The sequence below is a fragment of the Eumetopias jubatus genome, unplaced genomic scaffold (assembly GCF_037043125.1).
Source record: "Eumetopias jubatus isolate StellerSeaLion01/CBP00866 unplaced genomic scaffold, mEumJub1_p1.0 scaffold_2, whole genome shotgun sequence".
In the NCBI taxonomy this organism is placed as follows: Eukaryota; Metazoa; Chordata; class Mammalia; order Carnivora; family Otariidae; genus Eumetopias; species Eumetopias jubatus.
The window spans coordinates 201,902,986-201,923,286 of record NW_028274808.1 but is presented as its reverse complement, the minus strand read 5'-3'; the positions used below and the strand labels follow the sequence as shown (position 1 = coordinate 201,923,286).

General features: G+C 58.2%; 1 protein-coding gene across 8 annotated transcripts in view; it reads left to right on the top strand.

Moving 5' to 3' along the window:
* The window catches only part of MAEA (macrophage erythroblast attacher, E3 ubiquitin ligase), a 34,268-nt gene extending 14,452 nt beyond the window's left edge, over positions 1-19,816 (top strand). For 2 of the 8 annotated variants that reach the window (XM_028126527.2, XM_028126506.2), the window contains 9 exons: positions 4,735-4,917; positions 6,866-7,069; positions 10,611-10,733; positions 11,424-11,537; positions 14,218-14,294; positions 14,963-15,071; positions 17,574-17,707; positions 18,472-18,667; positions 19,043-19,816. In XM_028126527.2, the coding sequence (XP_027982328.1) occupies positions 4,735-4,917; positions 6,866-7,069; positions 10,611-10,733; positions 11,424-11,537; positions 14,218-14,294; positions 14,963-15,071; positions 17,574-17,707; positions 18,472-18,667; positions 19,043-19,138 (1,236 nt within the window). In that variant the 3' untranslated portion in view covers positions 19,139-19,816. Of the gene's footprint in view, positions 1-4,734; positions 4,918-6,865; positions 7,070-10,610; positions 10,734-11,423; positions 13,989-14,217; positions 14,295-14,962; positions 15,072-15,483; positions 17,068-17,573; positions 17,708-18,471; positions 18,668-19,042 lie in introns of those variants that run through there. The other 6 variants (XM_028126535.2, XM_028126519.2, XR_003612750.2 and 3 more) reach the window with 5 other exon arrangements.
* The last annotated feature ends 485 nt before the right edge of the window (positions 19,817-20,301 follow it).

The following is a 20,301-nucleotide window of genomic DNA, read 5'->3' as shown; positions in this document are numbered from 1 at the left end:
TTAAGAACTTTTTCGGACCGAGTGAGGTCCGGGCTGAAGTCCTCCCTCTCCGATGTGGCTCTCCAGTTCTGTACCGTTGTTGCAGAGCAGGTCCTCCCTGCCCTGGCTTGCTGGGCTCCTGGGTTGGGGGTCCATTTCTGGGCTCTCCGCCCTCCACCGGTGCTGGTGCACAGCTGCACCAGGGCCCCACTGTCTTGTTCACTATAGCTTCATGGTGGTTGTTGAAATCAGGTACCATTGCCATGTTTTTACTGTGGTGAAACATAACACGAAACTAACCATCTTCGTCATCTTTAAGCAGTATCAGCTATATGCATGTAAGGTCGCCACAACTGCTCAGTGTGCACAACGGAGACTATGTACCCATTTGTGTTAACCAGTTAAAAGTGAGGTTGACCGGGTGCTTATGAACAACAGAAGGTTCTTCTCCCAAGTTCTGGAGGCTGGAAGTCCAAGACGAGAGTGCCGGGGTGGTCTGGCTCTGGTGAGGGCCTCCTCCCTGCATCCCATGTGGTGAAGACAGCCAGTGGTCCTTTTAGAAGGATGCTGATCCCAGTCACGAGGGCCGCATCCTTGTAACCCGGTCACCTCCCGAAGCTCCATCCCCATATGCCATCCCGTTGGGGGTAGTATTTGTGTCTGTGTTATAAGGGTAGGGACACATTTAGTCTGTTACACCATTAAACCCCTCCCCTTTCCCCAGACCCCGGCACCGCCCTCCTTCCTTCTCTTTCTGATCGTTTGGCTGCCCTCTGTATCTCACGGGAGAAGAATCATACAGTTTAGTCTTTCTGTGACTGGCTATTTCACTTGGCATAATGTCCTGCAGGTTCATCCATGTTGCAGCATATGGTAAGATTTCCTTCTTTGTAAGGCTGAATAACATTCCATTGGGTGTATACAACACATTTTGGTAGTCTGTCCACCCGTCCACGGACACTGGGGTGCTTCCCTGTCTCAGCTGCTGTGCATGATGCTGCTGTGAACACGGGGGTGCCGGCCTCTCATCCAGACCCTGCTCTCCGTTCTCCGGGGAGCACACCCAGACGTGGAATGGCTGGGCCGTGGGCTCATTCTGTGCTTAGTGTTTTGAGGACCCTCCACGGTGTTCTCCATGGCGGCTGCACCCCACGGTGCCCGGGGTTCCGGTTGCCCCACGTCCTCGCCAAGGCTTGTCGGTCTCCGCTCCTTTGAGAGCAGCCGTCCTGTGGGGTGTGGGGTGGGGTTCTGCCCGTGGTTTTGACCTGCATTTCCCCGATGGTTGGTGATGCTCAGCACCTTTCCCTGTGCGGGTCGGCCACTGTGTATGTATCTTCTTCGGAGAATTGTCTGCTCAGGGCCTCTGCCCACTTTGGGTTGGGTGTTGTGTCTTTGCTGTGGAGGTGAAGTTTTCCGCCTGCCCCGGGTACCAGAGCGCGTTCCACTGGGTGCCCTCCTGATCCTGGGCTGCGCACTGCAGATCGCTTCCTTCGCTTCGCACAAGTTTAAGTGTGACGTAATCCCATGTGTCTGTTTTTGGTTTTGTTGTCTGTGCATTTAAGGCTACATTTCTTTTTTTTTTTTTTTAAAGATTTTATTTATTTATTCATGAGAGACAGACAGAGAGAGAGAGAGAGAGGCAGAGGGAGAAGCAGGCTCCCAAGGAGCAGGGAGCCCGATGCGGGACTCGATCCCAGGACCCTGGGATCATGACCTGAGCCGAAGGCAGATGCTTAACCATCTGAGCCACCCAGGCGCCCTTAAGGCTACATTTCAATATTTGCTTTTTATTTTGGAATTCTTTCAGAATCCCTTGGACTTAGCGTCACCTTGTCCACGTTTCTTAGGCTGTGGATTGGTTTCTTGCTCTCTAGTTTGACTGTATCATTTACTGGTGCTTTTCCTCACTGCTCTTTGCTGTTATCTTATTTCCTCTCATTGATTTTGTTGTTTGTTTCACCGAGGGCTCTCTGAGTAATTTTCCTCCCAGAAAAGGGTTGTGGGCACTAACCTTGGCAGTCCCTGCATGTCCAGAAGTGTATTAATCTTGCCCTTCTTCTGGAATGATAGTTTGGCTTCATTCAGGATCTTCAGCATTTCTGAAATTCCATTCCTTCATTTGGCAAAAGCCCTTTTGGGAGGAGCCTGTGAAGGAGCTGCTGGTGACTGAGCAGCGGGGGATAGTTGGGGAAAGGCAGGGGAGGCAGGACCCCAGGCAGGGTGCCCTGTGGGCAGAACACTGAGCAGCTTTCCGGGGCCAGCTGCCTGGTGTCCATGGGACGGAAGCTGGCACAGGAGGCTGCTTAGTGCTCCCGGGATGTAAATTCTGGGAGCTCCGGGGGTGGGGGTGCTGCTCTGGGCCAGGCTGGTGGGGGGCACAGGACAGGTGGGGGTGTGGGCAGCAGAAGGTGAGGTCCTGAGAGCTCAGCCCTGTGGAGCTTGTGACTGGGTGTGGGGCTGGAGCACCGAGGGCAGCTCGTGAGTCCTTTTGGGTGGGAAGAATAGCCATGGAAAGCGCCTGTCCGGGCCATTTGGAGGTCAGACTCAGGAGTGGAGGCTGAGGGGCTGACTCAGGTCCAGGGGAAGACGAGGCCACGTGGTGAAGAGCACAGTGGGGCTCACAGCCCCCAAGAAGTATACAAAATCCTGACTTAGTTTCTTTTATCAAAAGATAGAGGAATTAACATGGACTGTTACCTTACAGTATAAATTACTGGGCCTGGATATCGATGATGGACTGAAGATGAATGTTAGAGTGTTGCCTGCTTCCTTTTTGGATAAAAGTTAAAAATGGAGACCAAGCCTGTAGCGCTTGCTTCCGAGTCTCCCTTTGCCTTCCCTTTGGCTAAGGGATGAGCCTCAGGCCGGTGTCATGAGCAGAAGGCAGGACCTGAGAGTCCAGGGAGTCCCGTGCTGGTGTCCACTGAGCCTTGCATATGTTGACCACAGGGAGACCTGCTGTGTGTGTAACGGCACTCACCTGCTGCTCACCTGGACTTCAGCTGCCTAGAGCCGGGGACGTTCCCGTCACCTGCGTGTGCTTGGGCTGACAGTGTGTGCGGTGTATGGCTTTTTCTCTTTTCCTGTGTTATGGTTGCTTTGATTGTATTTATTGAAATATAATTTTGTCTGAATCAGAATAAAACTTGGAAGCTTTTGTTAGCGGGTATCATGGGATTTCAGTTCACTTTTCAGTAACTCTGTTTATTGTGTTTTATGAAAGTGTCCGCTGGGTCAGATTGGAAGCACACACCTATCCTGGAGCAGACGGTTTGCAGGGCCCCTGGGGTGGGTGGGGGCTCTGAGAACAGTCCCAGATTCCGGAAGGGAGGTTGCACACGTCAGCAGCCCACCACCGCCCGGCCTCTTGTCCAGGAGGGGTCTAGCGGATGCACGCACCTAGGTCTCTGTGCTGTGCTGTTGTTATGTTATGAGGTACGTTTGCCAAAACTGAGGCTCAGGGCAGGGTGCCCTTTCCTTTGGACATGGAGGACGGGGCTCGTGTCTGAGCCCAGCCACCTGCTCGCAGCTTCACCCTTGTCCACGTGCCACAGTGGGAGGCTTTTCAGGGACTGAAGCCAGGGCAGGCCTGGTTAGGTCATGGACCTCGGGGCAGATACCATTTTGTGGGCGTTGGGGTGCTCTGTGCCACTCCACGTTAAGGATGGCCCTTTGGCTTTGTCTAAAGACTCTCCTGTCTTGCTTGTGCTAGACTGTGGCATGGTTGCAGGAAAGACTACTAGACCCGGCTGCTGGGGATGATGAGCCCTCCCCGGGTGGCATACAAGGTTTATGTAATGGCATCCTGCCTCTTGAGCTGGTAAGACCCGAGGTGTGGACAGGACTGTTTACCCACTGCCACTGTGTCCCCAGGGCAGCCTAAGGGGGGTGGCAGCTGGGGCACGGACAGTACTGGACCCCTGGCCAGGTCATGGGGAAGTCCTGCTGCAGGGTCCCCTTGCTGGTGTCTAGGTCCCCTTGGCATCTCTGCTTCTGGGAATCCCAGGCTCCTGCCTGGCACACATTGGTGCCTGGCACCTGTTGGAGCCGGCAGTGAGGACATCCACAGTGAACCACTGGTCACTGGGGTGTCCATGCTGCGTGAGCAGCATCTGATGAGCGCAAAGTGCTAGACCCACAGCCAGAACAAGGGCTGGGAGGAGTGTTGGCAGCCACTCTCTTTGGAAGGACAGAAGCGTAACAGTGACACATTATCCTTCCTGGGTCTTTTGTCAGGTGTTCTGTAGGGAAAGGTGGTTTTGTCACTGGGGGCAGATGAGCACTGTCTGATTGAGAGGCATTAGATGTGCACCTATGGTTTCTGCTGATGTGCTAACGCCCTGACCTGTCTTCTGCACCCCCTTCCTGGCGTCCCAAGTCTACAGCACCCCCCCGGGCCCATCGCAGGCCCCTGCAGGCTTTCACATCTGATGGATCTCATTTTGGTCATCTCCTTAAACTGTTTGTTATTCTGGATGAACTTTGGGATTATTTTGTTGGTGTGCCCTTAACAGTTTTCTGCCTCTGTGGATTTGGGGACAGTACGCGTCTTCTCATTAGTGTCCTCATCGAGGAACACAAATGACCCTCCATTCACACAGAGCTTTTGTGGGCCTCAGTCAGGTGTTAGAGTAGACGTGTCTTTAGAGTGCTAGAAGCCTAGGACTTGTGCCTGACAAAACGCCATGAAGGGGGTCTGGGCATCCCACACATAGGACTGCTGATGCTCACACACCAATTACCTCCCTTCTCCAGGTGCCCTACGAAACACTGAATAAACGCTTTCGGGCTGCTCAGAAAAACATTGACCGAGAGACGAGCCACGTCACCATGGTGGTGGCTGAGCTGGAGAAGACCTTGAGCAGCTGCCCTGCTGTGGACTCTGTGGTCAGCCTTCTGGATGGTGTGGTGGAGAAGCTCAGCGTCCTCAAGAGGAAGGTCGGTGTGGCTTCTGGACCATCCTGCCTGCCTGTCTACGCGTGGGCTGTAGCGTAGGTCCAGCGGCCCAGCCTTCCCATGTACCCAGGCAGTCCCAAAAAGGGGCTGTCTTCTGTGGGAGCCGGGACACAGTGGAGACCAGGCAGCCCTGCGATGGGGAGGTGGGCTCCTACGGCCAGAGTGTGGGCAAGGCGAGTCCCTCCATGCTGTCTGTGGTCTGCAGCCCCTGTGGGGCTGGCGGCTTGCTTCCAGTCCCGTGCTCCTGTTCCTGCAGGGCTGGGTTGTCCTCACTCCAGAGTGTCCCAAGCACAGACAGGAGGCAGATGATTTAGTACTTTTAGAATTTCCCCTCAAAGCTTCATGGAGGAAATTTCTCATTTCTGGGAGACGGAGGTAGGGTGCACTACTGCGCCCACTGAATAACCCAGAGGATGCAGCAAGATGCTTTACAACGTCTTACTGAACGTATCAGAGGGCTCATGAGACGAGCGTTTATCACCAGAGCTGTTCGGCAGGGCCAACAGCGGGGCAGCACCCACGGCTGCGGCCAGTGCCGGGGGCGGGGGGAGGCCAGGGCTGGTGGTGGGACCTGGTGGTAGTACGTGTCGGGGGGCTGCCCCAGGAGTGGACGTGCTGTGGCAGAGCATCACGGCCTGTTTCAGAACACCCGGGGGAGCCAGGACCCTCCTCTTCAGCCTGGTGTAAGTGGTCCCAGCTGGTGGCGCCTCACTGAGTGCACTTCTCGGGGAGGACACCGTCCGTCCGAGCGTCAGGGGTCTGACGGAGGATCACCAGGTGCACAGGATGCTGCGGCAGAGACAATGAACACCGCCCAGATTTCAGACGTAGAGATTATCAGGGACCAGACTTGACTGCGTCTGAAGATTAAGCAGACAGCTGAGAATTGTTGCAGGGGACATAAAGTATAAAGCACGATTGAGAGTTTAAAATAAACCAAATAAAACTTCAAGAAATTAAAAGTATAATAACTGAAATGAAAAACTCAAATGTTTGCTTATAACACGCTTTTTAACATGTAACAATCAGACAAAGCTCAAGAGAGAATTTGTGAGCTAGAAGGTAGTTATGTTTTTCTAGATAATTCCTAGAAATTCTAGTTGCACACAAAGCTAAAAACACAGAACTACGTAAGAGGGTGGGAAGCCTCGGAGACTAGAGTGGAGGCCGTGTTCAACCAAAGTCAAGAGGGCGTGGGAAGAGTGGCCAAGAGTCTCAGAACTGTTGGATAAATAAAAATAAACCTAGGATTTCATATCATGAAACTGAAGAGAGAGAAAAATCTTAAAAGCAGCTGGAGGAAGAAAACCACTTCCAAAGGAGCGGCAAATACCCTGGAAGCCAGAAAGCCATGGCGTGTGCTCGAGGGAAAGGCGGACCAGCCAGGGCAGCAGTTGAGCCTGTGCACCGCCAGCCAGGTGGGCGCCGCAGTGAATCAGCCTGCAAATCTGGCCCCTTGGCGGCGGCACTGACCACACGTCAGGTGCTGGACGGTTGGCTGCTGTCCAGCCAGCACCGATACAGAACACGTCTACGGAGCTGTGTTAATTTTGAACAAACTTGACTTTGAGGGAAAAAGTATTATAAACGAAAGTCGCAAAATAATAACAGATGGCTTAATTAACCAGGAAGCTGTAACAAATTTAAAATTATGCGTATGTGGCCGCATAGCTCCAGACTCCATAAAGTAAAAGGTGATGTCGCTGAAAAGAAGGTGCAGACCCAGAGTGGTAGGTGTTGACTTGCCTCTGGGTAATGACAGGTGCAGCCAAACCGGCCTCGTGGCGGTGGGCGGTGGGGGGGGATAACTCCCTTTTGCTTCCATCACCTAGCAAGGGGACATCCCCCCGTGTCCCCCTGTGTGTGAGGGTGGGGGTAGGCGCAGCCTGGTCACTGTCCCACCCTGAACCCCTGTGTGCTTGCGTCTCAGGCGGTGGAGTCCATCCAGGCTGAGGACGAGAGTGCCAAGCTGTGCAAGCGCAGGATCGAGCACCTCAAGGAGCACAGCAGCGACCAGCCGGCGGCGGCCAGCCTGTGGAAGAAGAAGCGCATGGACCGCATGATGGTGGAGCACCTGCTGCGCTGCGGCTACTACAACACGGCGGTGAAGCTGGCCCGTCAGAGCGGCATCGAGGTGGGCACGTGCGCGGGGCTTCTTGCTGCCTCCGGGGGCGGGCCGTCCCGGGTGCTCGCTGAGCAGCCTCCCTGATCAGGTAGCGCGGCCCAAACCCTTCACGCACGCGTGCCCGAGGTTTAGTGTGTTTGAACCGCGGCGACAGCTCTGGGTGCTTCTCTCTTGCCAGCATGTTCTAACGGGGAAGCCCGTGGAAGGGGTCGTTCCCACTCAGTACCTGCCCTCCCATGACTGTTTTTACTGGTGTCCAGGGGAGGGTGCGTTTTCCACCCCTCTGTAGAAACAGACGATCCTCTGGCCTTCGGTGTGTGGGCAAGCGGTTAAGCGTGGAGCTTCGGGAGGAAGGCTGCTCAGCAGTGGTGAAGGCATCCAGTGCTCTCCCTCCCCTTACCAGGGCTTCACAGACCCATGTGCACCTTTCTCTAGCCTTCGGGCTGCCCCTCTGCTTTCGGGCAGCATCCACCTCCCCGGCCCACCGGTCTCCACTCTGCACCATTGGTCCCTCGCCCTGCTCCTCCCACCCCCCTGCCCTGCCCAGCATGGCCAGCGTGTACCTGATTGATGGGCTTCCTAGTCGTTGTGTTTTCCCTGGCACAGCCGTGCATCTGCAGGGGTCATGTGGGTGCCCACAGATAGCCCACACTTCTCTCTTCCTGCCCCTGTGAGGGTGTGGCCAGATGCTCCTAGCCTTGAGGAACGTGTGCTGTGAAGGGGAGAGAGGCAGGAGGTCAAACAGGACTGTTTCCAGGGGTGCACAGGGCAAAAGGGCAGGAGGGCTGGTGATTTTCAGAAGGTTGGTTGGAGTGGGCTTGCAGAGATGAGGGGAGGGTCCCGCGACAGGCCTGGGAGCTGCCCTGTACTGGGGTGTGGGCATCTGAGCATGTGCAGAACTCATAGAGTTTCCCCTCAACTGAGATGGGTGTGCGGTAGGGGGGTTGAGTTGGAAGCATTGCTTTAATGGGCTCACTCTGGTTGCTCTGTGAAGAACAGAGTATAGGGGGCATGGGGGAGCCAGGAGGCCTGTGGGAAGCTGTACTGTGTGATGGTGGTGGTGTGACCTTGGACATCCTGTGAAGGGGGCACTGCAAGATTTCCATGTGGACCCCCAGCTTCACAGCTATGGGTAGAAATTAAGGTTGCTTCTAGCAGCAAGCGTAGGGGGAGCCTCAGGCCCTTGGGGTGGGGCGAGGGCTCCTGACAGGATGGGGTGCTGTCACCAATGAAGAGGCTGATGTATCAGGGTTCATTCACATTTAAAACTTCTGTTCGTCAAACGCCATGGAGAGAGAGCACACCGGGTCAGCCCAGATGGGGGCTGTGTGCCCCACTCAGAGCCTTGGTCCTGGAGGAGAGGCCAGTCGCTGGTGGTGTCTTCGTGTCTGTCTGCATTAGAAATCACAGTGCTGTCATCTCACGTGGGGTGACCCCTGATGGGTGTGATTTCCAACCCGCCTCCCGTCATCTGGTTTAACACCTCTGGTGTGACTCCCACACCCCAGGGTCCATGGACATCTGAGACACCATCAGCGGAAAAGAAAAAGATGGCAAAGACCCAAACCCTGAGGCCGCGCAGACCCAGGACAGATGGACCCTGAGGTGCGGGCAGGAGAGGCTGCCTCTCAGAATTCAGACCAAAACTGAAAACCAGAAATGGGAAATAGGAGAGAAAGATGACCCTCATATAGGAGACCCAGCGTTTCCCTGCAGGAGCGTTCTAGAAAAGAGAAGAAAATGCCAGACAGATGGCCAAAAATGTGGTTCACAAGAACAGCCAGCCGACCTCTAAGATGACTTGGCGCCGCAGTGCCCAGCACTTACTGTCAGAGCTCATGTCAGGGGGGTGGGGGTGGGGGGCCCAGGAAGACAGGAGGCCCACCCCTGCATGAGGGCCAGGCCGAGTGAGGTTGGGGATCCGTCTGGTGGCTCCAGAAGACTTGGGTGGAGAGACCCTTGTGTGGCCCAGCCCAGACTGCCTGCCGCTGAGCTGCCGTGCAGAGCCGGCGAGCTCACAGGTCGTCTGCTGGCACCAACCCTGACGGCGGCACACCCCTTGCCCTTCAGGTCAGGGATCAGCTGGGGCTGGTCCCTGGTCGCACAGGATGGTGCTCTGATGAGTATTTCTCCTTGTGAATTTTGTATAAACGTCTGTGGTTTTTTTGTTTGTTTTTAAGATTTTGTTTATTAGAGAGCACGAGAGGGAAGAGGGTCAGAGGGAGAAGCAGGCTCCTCGCTGAGCAGAGAGCCCGATGCGGGACTCGATCCCAGGACTCCGGGATCATGACCTGAGCTGAAGGCAGTGGCTTAACCAACTGAGCCGCCCAGGCGCCCTAAACGTCTGGTTTTATCGGTGGCGTCGTTAGCCCTCATGTGCTGCTTACCGCGGGCATAGACGCGTTGCTGGCTTTCGCGGGGCGTCCTTTTCCTTGACCTCCTGCCTTATGCTGCACTCAGCAGAGGGACGGTGGCCCTCCTACAGACACTGCAAGTCCTGTGGTGGGCTCCTGACTCGGTTGGCCCAGGGCGACCTGAGGTGGAGACAGCACTGCAGGAAGGCTGCCTTGTGCTTTGCCGTGGGGAGGGGCCCCGAGTGGGGCTGCCCGAGGGTCGCAGGAACAGGGTTGCAGGAACTCGCCAGCCGCACCGCGCTTGCCCACTGGCCGCAGAGAATTCAAGGGATCTTTGTGTTGGATGCTTCCCCTCCGTCACTGAGAAGCTAGTCTTTAGTTTCGGATGGGAGAGACACCATCTGAAATTTGTTTTCCAACAGCTTCCCCCCTTGGGTGGTGCACAGGCGTCTACCATCTCTTCCTGCCTCCACGGCCAGCCGCTTGCTGGCGACTGGCAGGCCCTGAGCACCATGTGGGTGTCGTGACCCCGGGTCCCTGGCCCTGCCTGGACCCTCCAGAGCTCAGTAGATGCAGCTCCACAGGCAGGCATCAGAGAAACGGGGGAGAAGAGCAAACGGCAGCAAAGACACGGCCCTGCCCCCCCACTGGCCCTCTCTGCTCCTTCTCAGAATCTCAAATACATCTTCAGAGGAAAAAACACAAAATAAAAACGAGGGTTCTGGTTGCCAGGGTTCCCAGGCCTGATTGTGAAGGGGTGGAACGGCCACTGCTGGGGTGGGGGGTAAGGTTCTGGATTGGGGTTTTGGCTTCGAGACTGTATCCGAATGCTTTGCGCACCTCCCCGCTGCGGGCCTGCCCCTCATCCTGGAGCTGGCTGGGTGGGGTGTGCTGGGGTGGGGGTGGAGGGGCACTCAGGGAGGTGCCCCGGAGCTGGCCAGGTGCAGTGTGCTGGGGCGGGGGGCGCTCAGGGAGGGAGCCCCGGAGCTGGCCAGGTGGGGTGTGCTGGGGGCAGCGCTCAGGGAGGAGCCCCAGAACTGGCCGGGTGGGGTGTGCTGGGGCGGGGCAGGGCGCTCAGGGAGGGAGCCCCGGAGCTGGCCGGGTGCGGTGTGCTGGGGCAGGGGGGGCATCAGTGGACTTGGGGCTGGGTTCCGGGTATCCAGTGCTCTGAGCGCGCACCGCTTCTTTCCCCGAAGGACTTAGTGAACATTGAGATGTTCCTGACGGCCAAAGAAGTGGAGGAGTCCCTGGAGAGGCGGGAGACGGCCACCTGCCTGGCCTGGTGTCACGACAACAAGTCCCGGCTGCGCAAGATGAAGGTGTGCGGGCACCCGGGATGGGGCTGTGGTGGAGGTGCCCGGGGTGGGGTGGGGGGTGCTCTGGGCGGGGCAAGCACCTGCCCACAACCAACGCGCCTGCACCTGTTGGTTCAGAGTTCTGTGCTTCTGGTTGAGATGGGGGGGTTGTTGGGTTTGGTGTGAGTTCGGGGTTATTTTTTGGTCATGGTGTTTGGGTTTGAGGTAAAAATCCCTAAAAAGTGCACCCACTTCTGCATTATGGTTTGGACAAGTGTTCTGAGCATGGGGTTCTGAAGGAGCGAGGTGCCGACTGCCCGCGTGTGCTCAGCTTGTTAGCCACCCGCTGCTGGGTCCGTCCTGCCCCCCGACCCCCCAGTCACCGATGCAGGAAAGCCCGGTCCGGAAGTGCTGTCCACCTGCAACGGTGCAGAGTTCTAGGCTGGGATCCTCTCCAGTACAGCTTTTCTTGAGACCCACAGCAGCTTTCAGAACAGATACTTAATCATGACTTAGAGAATCTAAACATGCTTACTGAAAGGTGTTGTCACCTGGGGCTTGCAGAAATGTTTAACTTCTATTAACCTTCCCCTGCCTCCATTAGAAAAACTGTTTGTTTTCTGTTTTCTAAACCGAGCGCCTTTAACCTCTCCCCGGTTGAGCTTGTTGTGTGCACATAGTCACCAGCCAAGGGTGACGCTCTCTGCCACTCAGGGCCGCCAAAGCGAGCACGACGCGAAGACGGGACGGAAAAGTAGAGTGGCCAGTGGCTCCCCTAAAGAGAGTGAGGATCTTGGTATGGAAACCATAAAAGGAAAGCCAGAATTGGTATGTAACACTCACCCTGCTCTCCTGCTCCAGCCCCCACAGCTGTGCCGCACGGTGGGAACCAGGTCAGAAGGAAAGCAGGCCCCCATCCTGACAGGTGGTTTCTGCAAGCCCTGCTACCTCCAGTCAACACTGCTGCTTGGCGAGGGCACAGCCGCACAGCCGGGTCCAGGCGGGGCCGCGCAGCCGCTGTGGGAGCGGGAGGGCGGGCGGCCGGATCCACGTCACCTGGCCGTTTAACTGGAGAGAGCGTAACTAGCCATCCCAAAATGCGTTGGGAAGACCAGCTAATGACCTGAGAACGTGCTTGTTATAAAATGTCAACTGAACAGAGTGGGGCCCTAGAGTGCCCAGACAGCGTGCTTCATGTGTGCATACATGCATGAGCTCACACACGCAGGCCAGGGAGGGGACAGACGCCGGGGCGGGGGGGGGGCCATGCCCGACGACCATGGATCCCTCGCATCTGTCGTGAGACTCTAGGCAAGAAAAGAAACTTTCAGACCAAGTCTCCCGTAGCTGGAAAAAACTTGTAAGGTGATGGGTGAATATCTGTTGAGTTGATTCCTGTCTCCAGATGCTTAAGGACAGCCGAAGCAAGAACACGCGTGCTGCGTGTCGGGACAGCCGAATGAAGTCACAAACGTGACTGCTCCAGGCCCTCCCAGCTAGCACGGGAAGGGTGTGTTCAGCCCTCTGTGCTTGGCGTGATCACCTGGAATCGTGGTATTTTATGTTTGAGTCTGAGTACCTAGGTTTTGGTACACATGTATTTGTCTGTTAGCGGACTGTCTGGAAGGTAACCTGCTAGAGCAGAGCTGTTACAATAATGGAACGTGTTTAAACATGTCAGTCGTGGGGAGTTTACCATGACGTCCGTCTGGAATGCCCACCTGGTGGCTTCCTGTTGCCGGTAGAGCCCCTGGCGTCCCCTGAATACAGAAGCGGCAATCATCTGGTGCCCTGGGGAGGCAGGCAGGGCATCTCCCCACTGCTCTCTGCCCCTCGCCTCCTGCTGGTCTGGCCTTGGAAGGAAACTCATCACTGGGGCTGGTTTGTGCTGCCGCTCAGCACATGGCACCGGCTCCATCCAGTTGGGGGTCAGGACAGACTGCCGCCTTGGTACAGAGGGCAGGGGAGGAGGGGGCTGGGGCAGGGAAACACGCTTTGCTCTGAGCACCTATGGTGTGGACGTGTTGGGCACCAGGTAGGTGGCTCCCTGCAGCTTTGCCTCTGACAGCCGGGTGGGCCCCAAGGTAGGTCCCATCGGCCAGTGTTGCACCCTCGTGTCCGTGGAACAGGGCTGGGGCTTGGTGGAGGGCGCCCTCCCAGGGGCCTGGCTGAGCTGCTTCATCAGAATGCCCGTGCACACGCTTGGAGGCTCGGGTGGGAACAGTCCACATGACTGGTAAACTTGAGCGTAAGGGTTAGACGTTTGGGGTTGACTGACGGACTTGCCTCGTGGACTATGTGTCCACGTCATCTTGTGATCCAGGTACTGTGGAAAGCAAAGTGGCAAATGAGGTGGAAAACGCAGAGATTTTTCTCTTGTTCTCTTAATTCCACATATCCGTTTCTGGTTGGAAATACCTAGTGTTTTCTAAATTATCATCTTTGTAAAATAATCCAGTTTTTCATCTTAGGTTACAAAGGTTAACTTTGCCTGCCTTCCCCCATCCCCAGCCACAAGAGTTTGAACCCAAGTTGGACTGACATTGCTACGGTTGCAGAGTTAGCATTTGGACTTCCATACAAATGACCCTGCTGGTGGCACACCCTGCTAGTGCCCCTCAGAACCGCACGTGCCATGTTTGCACAGGTGCCTGTCAGACACGCAGCTGACTGGCACAGCAGTGCGTCCTCCAGCAGCCGCTGCCCCAGACTCTCGCGACCTCTGCAAATCCTGGGGCTTCCGCCGTGTGCTCGGACGGCTCTCAGCAGCACTGCGCTCCTCCTGGTCCTGCCCACCCTCCCCAGGGCCTTTGAACTGGCTCTTCCTCTGCCTGGAACATTCTCCCCAGGCGTCCCTGCAGACTGTCCCCTCCTCATCCCCACCCCGCGTCCCTGCTCAGGGACCTGGGTTCTCTCACCGGCTCCGCGTGCGTTGCTCCCGCTCACGCTCCTCTGTGAGGCGCCACCTCCCAGCAGCCTCTCCTCCCACCAGCGTTGGCCTCACGCCGGGGCTGGCCTCCCTCTCCCAGAGCAGGTCGGGGTGGAATGTGCCACACGGGGTTCTCAGGCCATCTGAGGCTCTGAGGGCACATCCCCATGTTTTTATGCCTTTACAACCCTGAGACAGAATCCAGAGAGCTGCTTGGTCCTCGTAAAGGGGGTGGAAGCTTGTCTTCTTGGGCTCCCTTGCTTCACATGGGAAGTCATGTCTCACGCCCTCCAAGCTGCTGACGGCCTGCAGCCTCCTCCCGGTGACTCGTTCCCAAGCCTGGCTGGTGGGTACGCGCTCAGGGCCTGCTGCGGGAGGAGCGCTGGGCCCACGTGCCGTCAGAGCCAGGAGAGCGTTGGCTGCAGGCTGAAGTTAGGGTTTGGGTATCAGACCCACCTCCCCCGGTGGCTCTAAGCTTCCTTGGCGGAGTGTGCAGTGTCCAGCTGGTCTGGAGGGGTCAGCCTATGGGCATGGCTCTGTGGCGACCCTCCCCAAGCCTGGTCTTGTCTTTACCCCCAGAGTTGCCTGGAGTTCAGCCTGAGGATTCAGGAGTTCATTGAGCTCATCCGGCAGAACAAGAGACTAGACGCCGTGAGGTATGTGGAGAGGGGCACACGGCCTCCTTGACTTCATGGGGCAGGCCTTCTGGGCTCTGGGGGATGAAGTGTGGAGTGTCCAGCAGGTCTGCCCTGACTGGACAGAGCATGAGGCCAACTTAACATGTGGACTCAGGGCCCCTGGTTCTACGGCTGTCTCCACCCGCCCCAGAACGGTGCTGGCCCTGGGGTGGGCAGGGGGAGCCTTTGGGAAGGAGGCTGGTATGCGGGTATGGGAGCATGGGTTCCCCCTCAGGTGCAGGCAGTGCAGGAAGGCCTGATCTGTGCACCCCAGGGGCAGGGGGTGGGCTCTATGTCTCTGAGAGTTGGATGGGGACTTATTGCAGCACTGGGAGAACCAGACTGTCTCTGGGTCCTCCCAGGGCTGTGTCGTTGGGGTTTGGGTTCACGGCCACCAGGGTCACTTGGAAGGGCTTGGGCCACTGCCTCTGGGTGTTTTCTGCATGGGGTTCTGTGCTTGGTGCCTCATGCCTCGTCCCCCTCCCTGTTTCCCTTGAGGAGGGGGGCCCTCGCTGAGCTGAGCTGTGGCAGACCCTGGGCCAGGTCACATGAGGTGGGGCTTACTTGGTACTGAGGCTCTGGCATGTGCTGCGCATAGATTCTTGAAGGTAAAAAGGCAAACTCAGATGACCCGAAATGTTTTCTAGACATGCGAGAAAGCACTTCAGTCAGGCCGAAGGGAGCCAGCTGGACGAGGTCCGCCAGGTCATGGGCATGCTGGCCTTCCCTCCGGACACGCACATCTCGCCCTACAAGGTAAGTCATGCCTGTGGGCCCCCGGGCCTGCGGAGAACCTGGGTGTGTGACCAGCACACAGTGTGAGCTTTTGCCATCTTCTTGCTCCCTCTTGCCGGTAAGAAGTTTGGAGCAGAACTGCACACGAGAGGTTTCGGCCTAGGAGGGACTTCAGCTCTGAGTGCCTCACCTATCGGCCCCCCTGTCCCCCTCGCTGCCAGTGTTCTTCCTGACCTCCGTCCTCTCTCCCCTGCTCCCCTTGGCCTTGGGGGTCCACGTGGGGTCTGGGCGGGCGTGGTCACGCAGCATCACTGGCCAGCCCGCTCGGCGTTGCTAGGGCGGCATGTCTGGCACCCCTTTGGAAACCTCGGGGCAGCCCTGGTAATCTCTGATCCGCCTTGGGGGTCCTTCTTCCCTTGTCTTGAAAACTCAGATGTTTGCAGCTGAACTGCTCACGGTGCCATCCTGGAGAACCTAGGAATTCGGACAGCCTTCCCCCACTCCTCCTGGCTCCTCCCCCTTGGGGGCCCCTTGGCCATCAGCCCTTGGTCACGCCTCCCCTGGTGTCCTTAGAAAGGCTTGCTTGGCTGTGACCTTGGTGTTCTCTCTGAGCAGCTTTCTCATTTTTCGCAACACAGATGGAAGTTTCCAGATCATCAAGTTTTCTTTTCTTTAGATGAGCAGTCCCACCGCAAGGTCCGTTTTTCTGTCCACACGTTTAGTGAAAAGGCTTGTAGAGAAGCTAGGTGCACCTTCAGCAGCTTGCCTGGGACACTGCAGCCCCACGTCCAGCGTCCTCGTGCACAGGCGCTGCCTTCCCCCAATGCGGCTGGGCTCTCTGCCACCTGTGACAGGCCTGCTCGGGACCCCGTAGCCGCTCTCTGTGGAGACTTGGGCCCTCCCAGCCCTGCCCACGTTTGTAGGGGTTTGTTGCTCAGTCCCTCCCTCAGTTTTCTGTCGTCTGTCTGGGGTGCTGTGACAGAATCCCAGTCTCGGGTCGGGAAGCCCGAGATCAGGGCACTGGCAAGGTTGTGGGGGGCTCTTCCTCCTGTATGTTCTTACGAGGAAACTAGTTCCTGAAGACTCCACCTCAGGACCCTTTGGGCCTGGAGATCCACCCGCCGACACCATCAACAGTGGGGCACATAAGACGCTCAGCCACAGTGTCCTCCCCCGGCTGCCAGCCTGTCCCCCAGAAGGACTGAAGTAAACTGCCTTCCCTGTGGGCTGAACCGGGCTTGTTCCCTGAGCCGTGATGGCAGGCTCTGCCCAGGGGCACCGCGGAGCCCGCTGGGCAGACACAGCCCCCACTGGCTGGAGTGCTCGGCCGCAGGCCGTCTGCAGGGCGGCTGGAAGCGTGTCCCCTGAGACTGGACTCACAGCTCTGTGGTGTTGGAATGTCCTGTGATCAGCCCTCAGGCCACAGGGATCTTGCAGGAGTGAGACTGAACTTTGGTTGGCAGCCTCTTTGGTCTCTCTTCCCTGCTCTGGAGAAGGTTTGTGAGAAGTGCAGACAGGACCTGCCCTGGAGAGTGAGGTGTCCCGCTCGCAAAGAGCGAGGCCAGTGTTGCCGTCACAGCCGGAGGGCCGGCCCTCGGAGGCACCGAGGCAGTGTGAAGAGAAGCCGTGCAGCCATTGTGGAGCCAAGGCCGGCAGGGGACAGGCACAGCCCACCGACGCACAGCCTCGTACCTGGACATGGACAGCACGCCAGAGGAAGGCCAGGGTGCACACACACGGGATGGCGCAGGGTGGGGGCACGGGGCCCCAAAGGGCAGTGCTGGGGCAGGGCCACGCCCTGCCATGCTGAGGGGACAGAGCCCTCACCCCCTGTGGCAGGTGTGTCTCAGTGGGTCACACGAGAAGCAGGACGACGTCCTCTGGTCAGGGAGAGGTGGCCGCTCCAGAGGCCCAAGGCCGGGGTCTCAGGGAGGGGGGATGCAGAGCCTCTGGACTCGGCTTGGTCCTCTGTGGACTTTGCTTCGATAAAAACGACATTAAAGATGTGTTTTTGTAACGTTGGAGTTAAGCGTGATATCTGCCCGTGGAGCCCCGCTGAATGGGGGTGCCCACGCTTCCTCCCTCAACATGGGGCCCTGACCCCAGTGCTTGATGTGCAGAGTTTCCCTCTTGCTGGCGTGTGCCCTCCCCTCCCTTCTCTTGTTGACGCAACCTGGGAAGCCCAGGGTCACACATTAACCAGGCCTGAGGTTCTGGAGTGAGACTTTTCCCCCTGAGACCTCAGTGCTGTTCTTCGGCCCACTGCGTCCCCTTCCTGCTGTGAGGCCGCAGGCCCCCCCACCCTTGAGCATCCGTGTCCACGCAGACCACGTGGCGGTGGTCCTTACATGGACTCGGAAGGCCAGGCTGCAGGCGCCCCGCACAGCCCTGTGGCCGGTGGGCGTGGGTTTGTGGGGCCCGGGCCCGCTGCTGCTTCCGCCGGTGTGGGAAGGGCTTGTTGTGTGCTGTTCTCAGGGACGGCACTGTGCCGTCCCCAGCACCGCTCTGCCCTCTCTCTTCCAGGACCTGCTGGACCCCGCCCGGTGGCGGATGCTGATCCAGCAGTTCCGGTACGACAACTACCGGCTACACCAGCTGGGGAACAACTCTGTGTTCACCCTCACGCTGCAGGCCGGCCTCTCGGCGATAAAGACACCGTATCCTTCTGGCGGGCAAGGGCACCCGCGTGCTCCGCCCTCCTTAGCCAGGGTCCGTGTCGGGGCCCTCTGCCCTCCAGCGAGCAAGCAGGTGCTGCACCCCTCCCGACTTGAGACCTGTGCTCTTAGCTTGTGTTGTGGGGTCTCCATCTCAGGCCCTCGGGGTGGCGTTGGGGCCGAGCCTCTCCCCTTGGTCTGTGGAAACCTTAGCATGCGGCCTCACTGAGTGGTCGCGCCGTCCCAGACGCTGCCCGGCACACTGCTCGTGGGTCGGAGGCTGGTGTTGGCGTACCTTCTGGCAGCTGGGACTGGGCACCTTTTGGAAGTTTCCCTGTGTGACTCCTGAGAGTCACCTCAAACTTCTCTTGCTCTGAGCCCTGGCCGCCCCCGGTCCAGTGTCTTTGAAAACTTGTGTGGCACAGCGGCCATTCCCCTGCCGCCAGAGAGCTGTGGGGTTGGGACCCCAGCACCCGAGGGTCCCTCTCGAGTGCGGCATGTGGGCCCCGTGGGACCCTGGGCTGTTGGCTTTCGTGGCCATCTGTGTGATGGGACCCAACGTGGGCTCAGGTGCCGAGAACGTGGCAGGTGCACAGGGGCGGGGGTGGCGGAGTCCCCGGGCTGGGAGGGCAGTGGCCTCAGGCCATTTTCCTTCTGGATGCAGTGTTTGCTGGGGCTTGATTTCTGCCCTGCAGCCTGGGTGGCCTCAGCCTGCACGGTGTCCCCCACCCCTCCCACCCCCCGACCCTTCCTTAACCGGAGCACAGACAGTGCTACAAGGAGGACGGCAGCTCCAAGAGCCCCGACTGCCCCGTGTGCAGCCGCTCTCTGAACAAGCTGGCGCAGCCCCTGCCCATGGCCCACTGCGCCAACTCCCGCCTGGTCTGCAAGATCTCGGGCGACGTGATGAACGAGAACAACCCGCCCATGATGCTGCCCAACGGCTACGTCTACGGCTACAACGTGAGGGGCTGGGGGGGCCGTGGGGGTGGGGGGCGGGGGCGGGAGCCGGAAGAGGAGTGCGGCTGGTGGTGGGCCTGGCAGTCCTAAGGGTCTGCGCCAGTTGCCTGCCAGCTGTGCTGCGTGCGGGGCGCCGGGTGCGGTCTGGGGTGCTGGGTGCCGGGTGCCGGGTGCGGGGCGCCGGGTGTGGTCCCTGGGCGCGGTCCCCGGGGGCGGGTGGCTCGGCCCCGCGCTGCCTCTGGAGAGCCGGGCCGGCGGTCAAGAAGCCACAGGGTCAGGGCGCACAGGCAGGCAGGCCTCGCAGAGGCAGTATTCGGAGAGGTTCCGTGTGCGGTCCGTGTGCTCATGCGCTGCACCCTTCCCCCCGTTGTTTTTCAGTCTCTGTTGTCTATCCGTCAAGATGACAAAGTCGTTTGCCCGAGGACCAAAGAAGTGTTCCACTTCTCCCAAGCCGAGAAGGTGTACATCATGTAGGCCGGGCCGCCCTGCGCGCCCCTGCCTGCCTGCGTTTCTGTTTCTTGCGACCAAAGATCAGTGAGCGCCGATGGGTACTCCTAGGAAGGGAGGAGTCGGATCCGCACGTCTGTGCTTGGGGACAGCCTTTCCGCTGGTAGGACTCCAAAGCGCGCGTGAGCTACCTGCCGCCTTCCCCTTTCAGAGAGACCTTCCCGCTGCCGCTGAGGGAGCTTCGGCCGCTTTGGAAACAGGAGTCGGTTATTTCCCGCGCCCCTGACCCCGCCTCCTCCCGCCCGTCCCGCCCGGCAGCTGTCCTCGGCCGGCCCACGGGCTGCACCTGCGGGCTGCACCTGCACCGCCGTAGGGGGGGCTTAGGGTGTGCTAGGTTCAATGTCACGTCATTCGTGCGCCTTATTTCCTGCTTGAGAATGTATTCACGTGGAAATCCACTGGACCGAGTTCTGCAGAGGCCTTGCCGATGGCTCCGTAACTGTAGATCTAATGCTGTTCGTTACAGAAACTAGTAGTTCAGTCCAAGTAACCACCGATGACTTTTCAAATCAAATGAACCATTGTAGTTTACACAAAACCATCCTGTAGAGGTTTGTATTTAGTGCTTATTTTTGCATGTTGATGTTGATTAGCTAATAAACTGTAAATGTAAAACCTGTTAATAAAAGGGTTTTCTATTTCTTATGTCTGTGTGAGGTAGAAGCTGCTGTGCATTCTAAGGCCCTCGCTGGTGTCTGCTCACCCCAGGCCCCCCAGGCTGCGGCCACGCAGCAGGGTGGGTCCTGGGGCCCCCACATGTGCCCCATCCCAGAGTCCTGCTCCAGCATCCGCATGGGCGCTGTGCTTTAGGGGAAGCCAGTGTGGCTGGGCCCTCCGAGTGGGGTCTCCCCTGACGCGCCAGTGCATATGGCCTCCCGCGGCCAGTGAGCACCTGGCCCACACGCTGAGCCCCCACTCAGAGCACAGGGTGGATGCAGGGAGGCAGCGGCTCCGTCCCACCATGCCCTCCAGCCATGCTGCCCTGGCCCCCTGGCCTCACTCTGTCACCTGTGCCGCCTCCCCTTCTCCTTCCCAATGTCGTGAGGACACTTGCATGTGTGCACATGCGTGTAGCCACACACACCACTCCTGCCCTCAGGTCCCTCCTGGTCCATTCTGGGGACCTCGTC